At 33.9% G+C, this 13750-nt stretch overlaps 1 protein-coding gene across 4 annotated transcripts in view; it reads left to right on the top strand.

Moving 5' to 3' along the window:
• Positions 1 to 11913, top strand: part of LOC128999699 (protein timeless-like) — a 47859-nt gene extending 35946 nt beyond the window's left edge. For 2 of the 4 annotated variants that reach the window (XM_054426332.1, XM_054426331.1), the window contains exons 17-25: positions 337 to 411; positions 1317 to 1443; positions 3124 to 3198; positions 3874 to 3943; positions 5339 to 5482; positions 6191 to 6397; positions 7668 to 7776; positions 9379 to 9447; positions 10184 to 11913. In XM_054426332.1, the coding sequence (XP_054282307.1) occupies positions 337 to 411; positions 1317 to 1443; positions 3124 to 3198; positions 3874 to 3943; positions 5339 to 5482; positions 6191 to 6397; positions 7668 to 7776; positions 9379 to 9447; positions 10184 to 10313 (1006 nt within the window). In that variant the 3' untranslated portion in view covers positions 10314 to 11913. Of the gene's footprint in view, positions 1 to 336; positions 412 to 1316; positions 1444 to 3123; positions 3199 to 3873; positions 3944 to 5338; positions 5483 to 6190; positions 6398 to 7667; positions 7777 to 9378; positions 9452 to 10183 lie in introns of all 4 variants that reach the window. The other 2 variants (XM_054426334.1, XM_054426333.1) reach the window with 2 other exon arrangements.
• The last annotated feature ends 1837 nt before the right edge of the window (positions 11914 to 13750 follow it).

Here is a 13750-nt window from a genome sequence, read left to right as displayed (position 1 = left end):
TTAAATAGTATGTTTTTTTATAAATGCTATACTTGTTGGTATTTATTATTAATGTGTTTTGTTTTTCTTTTGTAATTTCTCGTATGCATGACAAAGGTTGTCCTGAAAACCAGTATTGTATTGGGAAAGGCTTTTAGAGTCAATGCAAACTAACTGTAATTATTTGCTATAACAATTGCATTGTTGTATGTGTATTTGTAAAATTCTCTAGGCCTATATAGCTCTTTGTATTGGCAATCTTGAAGTTTATGTTTAGCCAAGCAGTGTGGAAAGTATTTGCACGCTTTAACTTTAGGCAAAGGTTTAGGTTAGAGTGCTTATTTATTCACTGTCCAGGCATCGGAATATCAAAGAAAGGGTGGTGCAGCTTATTAAGGAGATTTCAGACCCCCACGTTACTTTTGACAACAGGTATGTCTTCTGTTTATTCCTTAGTTCTTCAATGCCAAACTTCAACTCTTCAGTAGCCTAACAAGTATCTGTTTCCTCATTTTTGGTGCTATTTCTGATAAGTGACTCAGACTTTTATTTTTCTGACAAAAAACTTTTTACAATTTACTTGAGTTTTAACCTTTTTATTTTACTGTACTTCAGTAAACTCTCACAAAATAAACTTTTTTTTTAATTTACTTTAGTGAAAACCGTTTTATTTTTACCTCAGTAGACTCTCACAAAATAAATAAGGTACCTTTTTACATTTTAGTAATTCAAAAGAGCTGTTTTATTAATTTTGTCTATTAACTTATGTAAAAAATACCTAGTTAAAAAATTAGAACCTTTACTCATATTTTAATACCTAACCTATTTAATAATGCTTTTCTGTATCAGAAAAACAATTTTGAACGGGACAGCTTTATCATCATTCATATTCATAGTAGTGTAGAGGGCGGGGCTTCGGTGCCTGAGGTCCCGGGCTCAAATCCTGCCAATCACCAATGGATTTTATCTATGTTATAATGCCACAACTCGTTTAAAGTCACTCATGCATTCCCTAAATAACTTAACACTTTTTATTTAAACCTTTGTCTTTGTGAGATTCTGTTGTAGTCTTAGATTATCTATCGTTAGGAACCAAATAAGTCTTTGGAATGCTTATTGTAATATTCTATTCCTAAAAGTAAAGCTAGACCTAAGTTATTGTTTTTGTTTCTTTATGAAATATAATTTTTTCATTTGTAAAATTCTTTTTTAATAATCCACTACTGATATTATTAATGGCATCAACAATTGCAACATTATGTTTCCTTCTAATTATTCAGTTCAGTGGGCGTTTCGTGTCTCTCAGAGATGATGTCGCTAATTCTTTTAACTTGCAGGTGGAGCAAAGAAGACACTGACAATCTCTGTTGGTACTTCCCTCAGAGCTTGCCGATGGATGATCCGATCGGACACATCGCACAGCTGTTTACCGAGAACTGCGGAGTCAAGAAGAACCGACCAGAGGTAACATAATACTCTAGTAATTCCATCCATTTTGTAATCTGAAAAACACTACTGGTACCCAAGGAAGTTGATAATCTGTCTTACTAAGAGTGTAGCCCATGATTAAAAACACAATAACTGATGTGTTGTAACTCGAGTACAGTTGACTATCTCTTGTTTTAATTGAAAACCTTGGGACTGAAAAAATATGCTAAGAAATATTTAAAAAACTGGTTTTTTGGAATTTTCTACATTTTTTTTAAGAAACAGTCCAATACCTAGTTATGATCTGAATTAATGCTAATCTGTAAACCATGAGGAATAAAAATAGGTCAGAGCAATATTGAAAAGTTTATGATAAATTTTACCTTGTCTGTGCAAATTTTGTTGAGTAGGTACTAGAATTCACAATCAACTCTCTGATGAAGTCAAAGAAATACTGGAACTAAGGAACAAATCTTAAATAGTTACAATAGTTTAGCTTATAGTTAGAGAAAATACTCTTTTCGTACAGTCACCCGACAAAGTTGGCTTCCTTGTACTGTTTATAGTACAGAAAGCTGCTAATTGCTGCATATTTATACTTTGTCGTACGGTTTATACTTTGGCGCACATCAGGATTCCAACGAAACAACACAAAACAGCGTGGTTCTATTATGCACGTAATCCGTGTACGATTGGAAATAGGTTGGCAACACTTAAAGATAATAATACTATGATCAGCTGATTGACTATTATAACTAAGATTTAACCTGTCATTTCGTGTTTATAGTTTGGGTATTTCTGAACTTTCTGGGCTTTTCTTTTAAACGTTTTTAAAACATTCCTACGATCTTAATAAACAAGAAAATACCTTTAAAGCATTTTTTTAGGCATGGAAACCATTTCAAACTACAAAAACATACGGAACTATTTTCTCAAGTCGTGGAGCACATAGCTTGCCGAGGAAAAAATAGCGGAGTGATACGGACCGGTGACTACTTTCTCTAGGGCACCTATTTGTGTTGCCAGCTGAACCTAAAAACGTGTTGTGTATAGTGTTTGAAAGACTAATTATTTATATGCTTTATAGTACCTGTAGGAAAAATATAATGTGTAACACGAGTGCAAAAGGCCTTTGCTGCACTCGAGATCATTCCGCAAACATTGCTCTCGTGTGCAGCAAAGTGCCACTTTGCTCACTAGTTACACAAATAACTATTTCCTACAGTTACGGTACCTAAAAATTTACATGTTCTCCCACTGATTTGAGAAAGCAAAGTGGCCAATTCGCTTATCAGTGAGACAATGTTAACAATGTCTCACTCTAATTACTTTGTCTCACTCCAGATTTGCAACGAGAAGGCACGAAATAGTGAGCGCGTAACATGCAGGTCGTATGCACGCGAAATACGTTGGCAGCACTGGCTGTAAATCAGCTGGTACTGTTGTATCATTAAATGTCATATTAAAAGTTCACTTCTGTGTAAAAATATGTTACGTTTCTTTACCAATTTATTTGTTTTATGGTAACTGTAGGAAAAATATAATGTGCAACTCGAGCGCAAAGTGCAATTGCTCACTAATTGCACAAATAACTATTGCAAGACCAACACACTTTTATTTAATTTATGAGGATAATAATTTTAATAGTTGCTTAATTTTGTGAAAATAATTTGACACATTGGAAAGCAATATATAACTCTGTCTTATTTGTTGCAGATTGTTGAAAACCTGTTCAAAAATGGTCTTATAGTAGAAGAAGAGTACAAGTGTCTGATAGAAAGAGAATCTACGGTAAGCTTACAAAACACAATGCCTATTTATTTGTAATGTTAAAGATATTTTAAAAGTCAATATGACAATTTTGTCTACCATCAATTTTTCATGTAGCCTATTATAACCTTCAGGTTGTATTGATATTTCATGATATATTGAATTTTAGCCTCCTGATCACATTTAAATACTATAAATTGGTTTAAATACCTGCATTTATGTGATCCAAAAATTGCTAAATTGCAACTGGTTTTGACTTACATAGGAGTCATCATCAACTAGTAAAGATGTCTTCTTGCTTCATTCGAAGGTCGCCAATTGATAATAAATAAATAAGACAGGCACACGTACACGAACATAAAAACAAATATTAACGACCTTCGAATGAAGCGAGAAGACTTTACTGGCCTGATGATGACTCCTAATGTGAGTCGAAACCGGTTGCAATTTAGCAACACATTGGATCGCATAAATACAGGTATTTACACTAATTTATGTATCGATTTATTAATAGATTCAAGTGTTGTTCCTTTTACAGCTATAAGTATTGCTTTTATTTTATTGGGTGGGTTTCAATGATATTGGCATTTTTTAACTTTTTAGTAATGATTCTTGTTAACATTGTCCTTTTGTTAGTTACCATAATTAATTGGTAGGCAAATGTTTATAGTTAATGAACCGTTTTTTTTTTTTCAGAACAATCCTGAAACCATTCAAAATGTTACTCCTGAAATGGACGTTCTTGAAGGGATCCAAGTAATCATAGGTAAGAAATAGTGATGGGTTGGTTTTTTGGTACCACCTTTACAATGTCTAGTACCGGTGCCCGATATAAATTGATAACAAATTTGAACGAATGGTGTTTTTGGCCTCTGGAGACATCAAAATGAAAAAGTAAATTGGTCCTGGCCTAGGTCTTACTGTGCCACCTACGGTAATAGCTACTTTCCTATAGGTTGAATTCGCAAGTAAGCTAGTTACTCCTGAAAGAGAATTGTAAGCTAACCTGAGAGAGATTGTAAGCTAGTTAAATATTACTAAAGGCCCATAGCAGGAATTGCTGCTCTTTATTTTTGTAGGCTTTACAAATTGAAATGAAATACACACTTTTTTACACATTTATACTGCACTAAATTTATAATTCTATACAGCCCCTTTCTCCCTCCCAACCATTGTTTATTTCAATCACAGTGAATCATAGAACTGGTGATAACAATTTGGTATTTGGGGAGTCCATCTTTATTAAACACAAAAGAAATATGTCAATCGTCAATAAATGTGTAAAGTTAATAAATTGTGCAAGTGGGAATTTACCGGTCTCGGGGGACTGGCACCGCTAGAACGACGGGCAAAACACAGTATAGGTTATGTAACGCTAGCAACGCACATGCAATAACTCCAGTCCTTTCCACAAGGTCTTACCACACTGAATGATTAATTTCAGCATGACCTGGCCAGGCACAGGTGTCCCTCCCTTCCCTTGACAAGGTCCTAGAACCACCACTGATCGCAGAACACATCTGCAGGAGATTTCCAGGAATTTGCCGTGATTTCTGAGGATGTCGATCTCTACACCTCCACGAGAGATGACCCGAATTTTATAGCCCAATTTTACCATGAAGACGTTGATGATGTACACACTAGTGATGGTCAAAACCAGGAATTTCAAATCTCAAACCCGAAACCAATACTTAAAAAATCCAATCTTAAATCTCTAAACCTGAACGCCAAACGTTTTTAGTTACCTGGTCAAGGTTGATAAAAAGAAATAAGAATTTTAAAATTACCTACATACTGATATAAGGAGTAACTTGAGTCTGTAACAAGAAGTTTTTTAATTAGCTCTCTCCGGGTGTTATTGGAATAAAGCTGTTATTGGTAATGGATAGTTTACTACCAACAACTAGAACACAACTAAGATGGTGATCTGGTGAGCCACTTTAAGCCATGATCCTTCTTTGACCATTAAGTTCACCGCTTTTTGTTGAACTGTTTTGATCTTTTAAGAGTTTTGTTGTTATCTTTCAAGACTACTTTCTCATCTGAGCAAGAGGTCAAATTCCAGAACATAAAAACTTTATGAAAACTTTTTTAAACTAACTGTGATGGAAAAATGTCCACAAAAGTCCTTTAAATAACATTAATGGTTTGTTTGTTGCAGACTACCTACACGGTGAACGTTGTGGTTTCTTTGTCAAGTGGTTGCAGACATGTCTGCTAGAGGCTTGTTACGCTCGGTTACTTGTGGACGAGCAGCAAGAGCCTCGATACGACCTTGTGGAGCCTGCTACTTACTTCTACACAAGTACGTTAACTTTGCCTTTATTTCTTACCCAATTACTTTGTAACTGCAACTAATAAATAAGCCAAAATAGTAGGGACTTTTATGATCTTTTAAAAATTGCCTTAATCAGTCAGATGGAAAGCTAGGGTTTGCACGGCAGCTTAGATGAATTGCAAATGATATCAAGCGAGCAACTTCAAAACTTTAATAATGTAGATGTAGTAGGAAGAAACTGTCATGATGGCTGCTCTGGTGATAGCAGTCAGCTGTGGTATGTTGGACTTGCGAGAGGCAGAGACAGATGTTGTCGAAACTCAGTAGTGTTTCCATGAACATCATGGTCCGTACAAATTGCCAACTGAGCAAAAAGGGTTGGATAGCAATGGGTTAGGGCAAATGCTTTTCAGAAAGTAATGTTAATTTTTAAAAAAATGACAGGCATGTGACTCCTCTTATAGCACATAAGAGACAATATAGCATTGACTTATATCAGAAATATTTGACCATTTTGAGTCCAACACTCCACAAAAACACCTAAGTTTCCTATTCCTAAACCAGAATAGACAAGACACCCAAACACTGAATGAGAACAAACCCCCTTCCCTTGCACCACACACACTGCTGTTCTTGTCCCGACATCTACAAGTGCCTGGTAACGTTAGGAGTACTAGGGTGTTTTCTCCTGCCTTTTTGCCCAAAACGTGGTGTTATGATTGGTTATTGTGACAGTGCTGAAGCTGCCTGTGCCTTTGGTCACCTGGACCCAGGACCTGTGGAAGGTGATGCAACTAGAGCCTAGTCTATGGCTACTCTCAGCACTCAACTTCCACCTGCCCACACGTACGGGTGAGGCACGTATCTTCGCCAGGATACCAGCGGAGTGGACACCCGACCATCTCTACGTGGCCGCACTCATCCTCGGCCCAGTAGACTCACGTGAGTAGAGCCAAACTGTTGTGTTCAAGTAAAAAATTGTTCTCAAGTTTTATGTTTTTTTTCTACATTGTTAGCATAGTTTAGAGGAAGCCATCAAAATCATGATGTTACTAATCTACCAACCTTTTGTTGGATAGCGTCATATAACAAATGACGCAATGATCCTGTTGGAGATCTTCAGATTTTAATACAACCACCCAGCTAATTAGACAATTTGCATCCAAATCGTTGGATTTTGGACATAGTTAACTAGCAAAATCAAAATATGGATTTTGGACCCTTTGAACTCCATGAATTATTCAATGATTTAATGTTATCTATTTTGTTTATTTTGTCATCTTATGACCACAACAATCTAAACTATTTAGAATAAAGTTTTTGATGGATGGTTGTTGACTTCCACCTTTGACTATTAATACAACAACTAGACATTCCATCCCCATGTTGTAGCCAGGTTTTTAATAAAATTTGTCTTAGTTGATGTGAGCCACCTACAGATTACGCTGATCTAAATTACTGATTTCTGTCGATTACACGATGGTTTTTACCAAATCAAACCGATGGAATGACTTATTATGAGCTATAGCAACTGTTGTGACACAGCAACTATGTCAGTAACAACAAATAAGGTACAAAATAGAGTTTTAGACACCAGCGCAATCTGTGACTGGCTCACACAACTACATTATTTTTTAGTAAAAAAATGGCGACAGCTGATCCATATAGATGGGATGTCTTCTTCTGTTTCCAATAGTCAATGCTTCCACACACGCCAAGATTAAGGGCTTGGAGCATATGTCAGTTTTAACTATCAGCTGTTTTTGTAGAAGAATTCTCTCATAGGTTGTATGTGGATGTTTGATAATGTAAATTTTACGATTGGCAATGAGTTTGGAGTTCAAAGGGTTGCTTGAAAACTTTAAAGGCCTGAAAACGGGGTAGCTTACACCCTGATATTTCAGGGGATCTAACCCCCCCCCTAATGCCCACCCCCTGGGACCGCCACTTAGTGGTTGTATTGTGCCTAAAAATATTAGGCACAATGAACGATCCAATTGTATGTTTTAGTTTTAGTAAACTTATGACTTTGTAGACCACCATAGTCCGTAGAGCGTACATTTAGATTAAATTTGTTTTTATACAAAACCAAAATAATTTTACAAAAAACATATAACACATGAATAATATAGAGAGCAAAATGTTAAAATATATTTCATCGATCACAAAATATTGAAGCCTGATAAGTGTATGCATGTCATCTTGTGTGCAGACAACATGAAGTTTGACCCCTCTAAACTGAACGTGATACAACAGACAGAGGGGCCCACCATCTCCTCTGCTACGGCAGATCAGCCTTCTAGCTTCAGATTTTTCCTTGGGTATGTACAGTACAGTTTAAATTGAGGTGTCAAGATTTAAGGAATTTGTATAATTGAATAGCAGGATTGTCTATCTCTGGAGATCGGGTATTGGCTTTTTGCTATGAATAAGTCAACCTTTGCAGTTGTACAAAATAATTTTATTTTCTATTTTTCTATGGAAGTTTTACACACAAGATTTGATCTACTCAGATATGAATACAGTGTGAGTCTTCTAAGCTGTCCAAAAAAGATTACAGACGAACGGCTTGACATACAGAGATGAAACAACACTTTTCCCCACTAATTCATACCCAAGGAACATCGTAAAAATATTTTTACCATTTTTAAAATACAGGGTGTTCAAGAAACTGGGGGTCATGGGTTCGAATCTCAGAGTTTTCAAATGTAAACATATGTCATGTTATGCATAATTTTAAAGCTCTAGACTAGACAAACAATTTAGTGAAAACAGAACTCATTTTTCTTTGTCCGTTTCAAAATGGCGGCCAATATAAAATATTGATATTTACAGAATACCCTGTATCTTGAAAACCACTAAACTTATTTTCGTTCTGTTTGAAAATTCTTAATCCTCGTAGGTTCAGCTTTAATTTGACATACAACAAGTCAACATTTTAAAAACTAAATATTTTTTCTATGATTTCAATTTTTTTTAAGTTGGTAGCCTTGTAAATGAAAATTTTTAAATTGCAACATTTATGTAAAAGTGTGTATAATTTTGAAGGTCTTGTAAAAACAAACAACTTTTAAATTTAAACCTACCGTCTATCTTTGGTCGTTTTCTAGTAATTAACCAAAAACTCCAATTGCCCATATAAAACCCATGTTAAACGTACAGTACTGGAGATTAGTGGATGGAGATACACTATCCCCATGGTACTGCGCGTTTAACATGAGTTTTATATGGGCAATTGGAGTTTTTGGTTAATTACTAGAAAACGACTAAAGATAGACGGTAGGTTTAAATTTAAAAGTTGTTTGTTTTTACAAGACCTTCAAAATTATACACACTTTTACATATGTTGCCATTTAAAAAATTTTAATTTACAAGGCTTCCAACTTAAAAAAAAAATTAAATCATAGAAAAAATATTTAGTTTTTTTAATGTTGACTTGTCGTATATCAAATTAAAGCTGAACCTACGAGGATTAAGAATTTTCAAACAGAACGAAAATAAGTTTAGTGGTTTTCAAGATACAGGGTATTCTGTAAATATCAATATTTTATATAAAAATGGCCGCCATTTTGAAACGGACAAAGATAAATGAGTTCTGTTTTCACTAAATTGTTTGTCTAGTCTAGAGCTTTAAAATTATGCATAACATGACATATGTTTACATTTGAAAACTCTGAGATTCGAACCCATGACCCCCAGTTTCTTGAACACCCTGTATTTTAAAAATGGTAAAAACATTTTTACGTTGTTCCTTGGGTATGAATTAGTGGGGAAAAGTTTTGTTTCATCTCTGTATGTCAAGCCGTTCGTCTGTAATCAGTTTAGGACAGCTTAGAAGATTCACCCTGTATATTTTAAGCTGTCAGTAAAGCCTGTGCTCTTGTCTTCCACCGAACATTATCAATACTTGTATATTTTTTCAGATCTTCATTAAAAGCAGATTGGATTCAGAAGGTCAAGCAGCTCAAAACATTTCTCAAAGCTCAGCCTATGTAAGTAACTTTCCTATTTATTTTAAAGTGATTGTATTAATTAAAAAAATAGTATGTTTTTTTTTGGGAAAATAAGACAGTTTTTCTTAGTTTATAATCCATATACTTTTATAATACCTTATATTTTTTCTAGAAATGGTCTAAATCTTGTACAGACTCAAGCTCAGATTTAAATTATTAGTATTGTGAGAGTTACTGTTAGCTCTAGATAAATTTTACCGTGATATTTGTTTTTGTATATTGGCTCAGTCAGGCCATAGGACGGTGTTTTGATCGTGTAAAACACTGATTTTTTATTTTAAGATTAAAACAACGCTCTATGGACTGATTTCTATTTTATTTTTTTCAAACTGGATGTAACACAAATTTGTTGAGAGTATGGTAACCTCGTGAGATACTTCCAAGAAAAAAGACAATAGGAATTTGTAACAAAAAATAAAATGACGTTATTATCTCAGTGTTTGAGATACTAACGTGAATAATATGGTTAAATTGAAATACTTAAAACCTAAAAAATCATATTTTTTAAACACTGAAGTAAATTAAACTCCTGACACTGAACATAAATTTGATATCAATAAGTAAGTTTTGAATCTCAAAACCAAACTTTTCCAAAGTTTTTAATTTCTCTGGTTTCTAATGATATTTGGATTTTACACATCACTATACTTAAATTCACTATTGTAATGTTATCATATTAAACCATTGTACCCTGTTAACCAAAACAATGCTTCAGGGAGGACAAGCACGAGCGGATGAGTCTGATCAGCGGAGACGAACGTGACTGGGACTTAATTTCGTTGTGTGTTAGTGACGAAGACACACGACACGACGACTCGACAGCCACCTGCCTCGCCTCTCATTGAACACTATTCCCTTGTGATATGTGCAATATTGAGCCAGCTGGACGGACACACACTCATCACAGTCGAGAACTATGACATCAGCCGGACGTGTTTCTTTAAGTTTTGTTGTTTACATGATTTGTAGTCCTGACGAACTTACTGGTGGTGTTTATGGATGAATTATAATATTCTATAATATTTCTTCAGAAGACATATTTTTTACTCCGTCGATTTATGGTGATTTTGTACACACTAGAGGTTGTGATGAGTGTGTGTGTGTCGTGCCCAAATTATTTTATGACTTCCTCAGCTCCACCTCAAACTTAGTGCAAACACTTCGTGCTTTCTAACCTACCATGTAACTATTCCAGCCAAAAGTGCTGTGTGATTTCATCTGCCATTCTGTAAAATCGGACAGGGGGGATGTTGTCTTACTGGAATGATTTTTTATATTTAGATATAGGTAGTTGTCATTTCAATTAACAAATTTTAAAACTTATTTTATCCTGTTCAAGTTAATTTCTGTGTGTTTTATCCCTTCAGAAAGATGATCAAATTAACATTTATTTTATTTCAGTAATGACGAATTATGGAAAATTATATTATCTTGCTCTAAGGTGGAATGTAAGTAGTTATGTAGGTATATTGTTAGTATCTCATAAATGTCCCCTTAATCAAACTGAAAAGTAGTTACCATTCTATATGAGTGAACTTTTTGCATACAGGCTCAGAAATCAGAAAATCAGATTAAAATGTCAATAGTAGACAAGATGGATCTATTTTTATAACTCTGTAACCAAGTAAAATGTATTATTTACTTAATGTTTTTTTTAAATACAATTTGAGGGATTTTAACGAGGCATTTCCTCTTGTTTGTTATTTTCCCTTAATCATTAAAAAAATCCTAAGTAAACAAACAAGCTAACCAGTCATTTGGGTTGTGTAAAAAAAGTATATTTCTTAATTCTTGGAAGCCGGCCCTAGATAATGTTTGATAATAAACAATAAGTTAGACAAATTTATTTCAAACTCCGTTTCCGCTCAAATGGACGGATTGAAGAAGCCTGTGTATAGCTGATAACACCACTCACTGTAACTATGCTTATTGGTTATGGTGTAATCTATCACTAAAAGATTATGTAAGTTTACCAAGATGTTTAGGTAGTAAGAAACAATATTAGATGAGAGAAAAATCTAGATAAAGTGATTAAATGTTAATGTTTTAATCATATCGTAATGTAGTTGTTTTATAGTTGTTTTTTTTTCATATTAAGTTTTTATCTTAAACCATTTACCTGTTAAAAATGTATTTTTTCGTATGATCTGATGTTATCTTTAAAGAAAATGTCTTTGTTTTGAAGGAAGTCCTGCAGTGTCTTTATATATGTGTAGCCTACCTATATCAGTTGTTAGTATTTTTCTAAGTATATTATCTTACATTATGTTGCTGTTAATAATGTAGACTGATGGAGTCGAGTTTAACTTATCCATGTTACAGCTAAGAACTGAAATCACTGTCAAACCTTCGTATGAAATATTTACTCAAATGAATTACCTTATCATAGTAAATAATGTGTGTCTTGTGAATTGTCATATAAAAATATATACATGTTACAGTAAAGCGATGAAAGTAAAGTATTTTATAAAGTCATAAATTCATTAACCTCTTGCATTGTTAAGCATAATTTAATCAAATTACGGACTTTAAAGGGTTATATTAGATCATTGATGTTTGCGTTACATCTATACTTATTTCATACGCAGGCAGGTTGTTTGTGACAATTACTCCTCCGAAACTACTGAACCGATTGACATGTTTTTGGTGTCATTGGAAAGAGCGTAACGTGAAGTTGTGCAGGAAACTTTCTTTTTAGGGAAATAATTAGAGAAAGGGCCCTGGGGCCTTTTGAAGTTTTGTATTTCTCCATAAGATTAACTTGGGAAAAAACATTGTTAAGAAACTCCAGCTGTTGTCAGAAATTAAAAGTGAGACGAAGAACATGTGTTAATTGTAAACAGTCAATAAGTTTGCTAATTTAACAGTTTGCTATAAACACAAATACCCCCGCCGCAGCAAACCTGCCGACTAAGCGAATTTCCATTTGTCTGAATTGATTTTCAGTTAAATATATTTTAATAACATTAGGTTTAACGAGTACCTAGGTTTGCTGTTACAAGGAAACTAATAAAGTGTGTTTTTGAGTAAAATATTGATAGCTTAGTACAAAATAAATAAATTTGCCAAGTTTGATCAAAATATATCCATAAACAAGCGAACTACAACATTTGACAATATTCTCCATAAGAATAACATGGGAATTTTAAATTTACAATTTTTTTAATTTTCTCCGTTACTAATAATCGAACAAAAATACTTTTATATACTAAATTATTTGTTTTTTTAAGCTCTTTAAAAAGGTCTAAAGAGAAATCGGGAAATTTTGTGTTTTGAGGGTCAAAAGTGAGGAAAACCAATTTTTACCCCATAAAACCCCCGTAAAGCCCCGTTCCCATGGTCCGATTTTGCTGGTTAGCGAACTCATTCAAGTTTATCCCGCTTTACACCTTTAAACCAAATTTCATCAAAATCGGACAAAAATTACTCAAGTTATCGCGTTCACGGACGTATATATATATATATATATATATAAGTCTATATATATATACATATATAAAAATTTGAACGAATGGTGTTTTTGGCCTCTGGGGACATCAAAATGAAAAAGTAAATCGGTCCCGGGTGTAGGTCTTACCGTGCCACCTACGGTAATAGCTACTTCCCTATAGGGAAATTCGCTAAAATTTACTGACTTGGTTGAAATGAAATATTTACTATTTGAATTTGGGTTGGCTTAAATATTACAATGGAATAAAGCGAGAGAGCCTGGATAATTTGATATACTCAAAAGAAAACTGAATTAACACTGTGCTGCATTTCTTAAGAGCTGATTTGCAAACTATAGTTTCATAGGAAAGTCATAGAACACTGCCAAGGAAAGAAATAGCAATATTTTTTTTATTTTAGAATTTATAATCGTTATTATGGACAACCTAATGCGGCTATGAGTAGGGCTATTTGTAGAAAACACCAAAAAACAAGATCATCTCTTGAAAAATGATAAGATATTTATAAGAAATGTTGATTATATCGATCTGTTATGTACATCTTGATTATTTCCATAATTTTTTATTATAATAATATATATGGTTCTTACCACGAATACTAGAAAAATACCGGTATGGTTCATAAACAAATGACGTTTTTGGCCTGAAAATTAACATTATTTAACATTGCTTAAATGGAACTGCCAAAACATATGCTAACGTTATTAGTATAGGATTCGGGCCAACAACGTAATTTGTTTATGTTTATGATCCATACCGGTATTTTTCTAGGATTCGTGGTACTTACCGTCTGCCACGCAATCAGGGGTGATATTCCACTACAGCCATTTCGG

The sequence above is a fragment of the Macrosteles quadrilineatus genome, unplaced genomic scaffold (genome assembly GCF_028750875.1).
Source record: "Macrosteles quadrilineatus isolate MER2022 unplaced genomic scaffold, UCM_ALF_1.0 Scaffold_8__2_contigs__length_117827958, whole genome shotgun sequence".
NCBI lineage: Eukaryota > Metazoa > Arthropoda > Insecta > Hemiptera > Cicadellidae > Macrosteles > Macrosteles quadrilineatus.
Note: the sequence above shows the minus strand (reverse complement) of the source record. Positions and strands in the feature narration are given on the sequence as shown.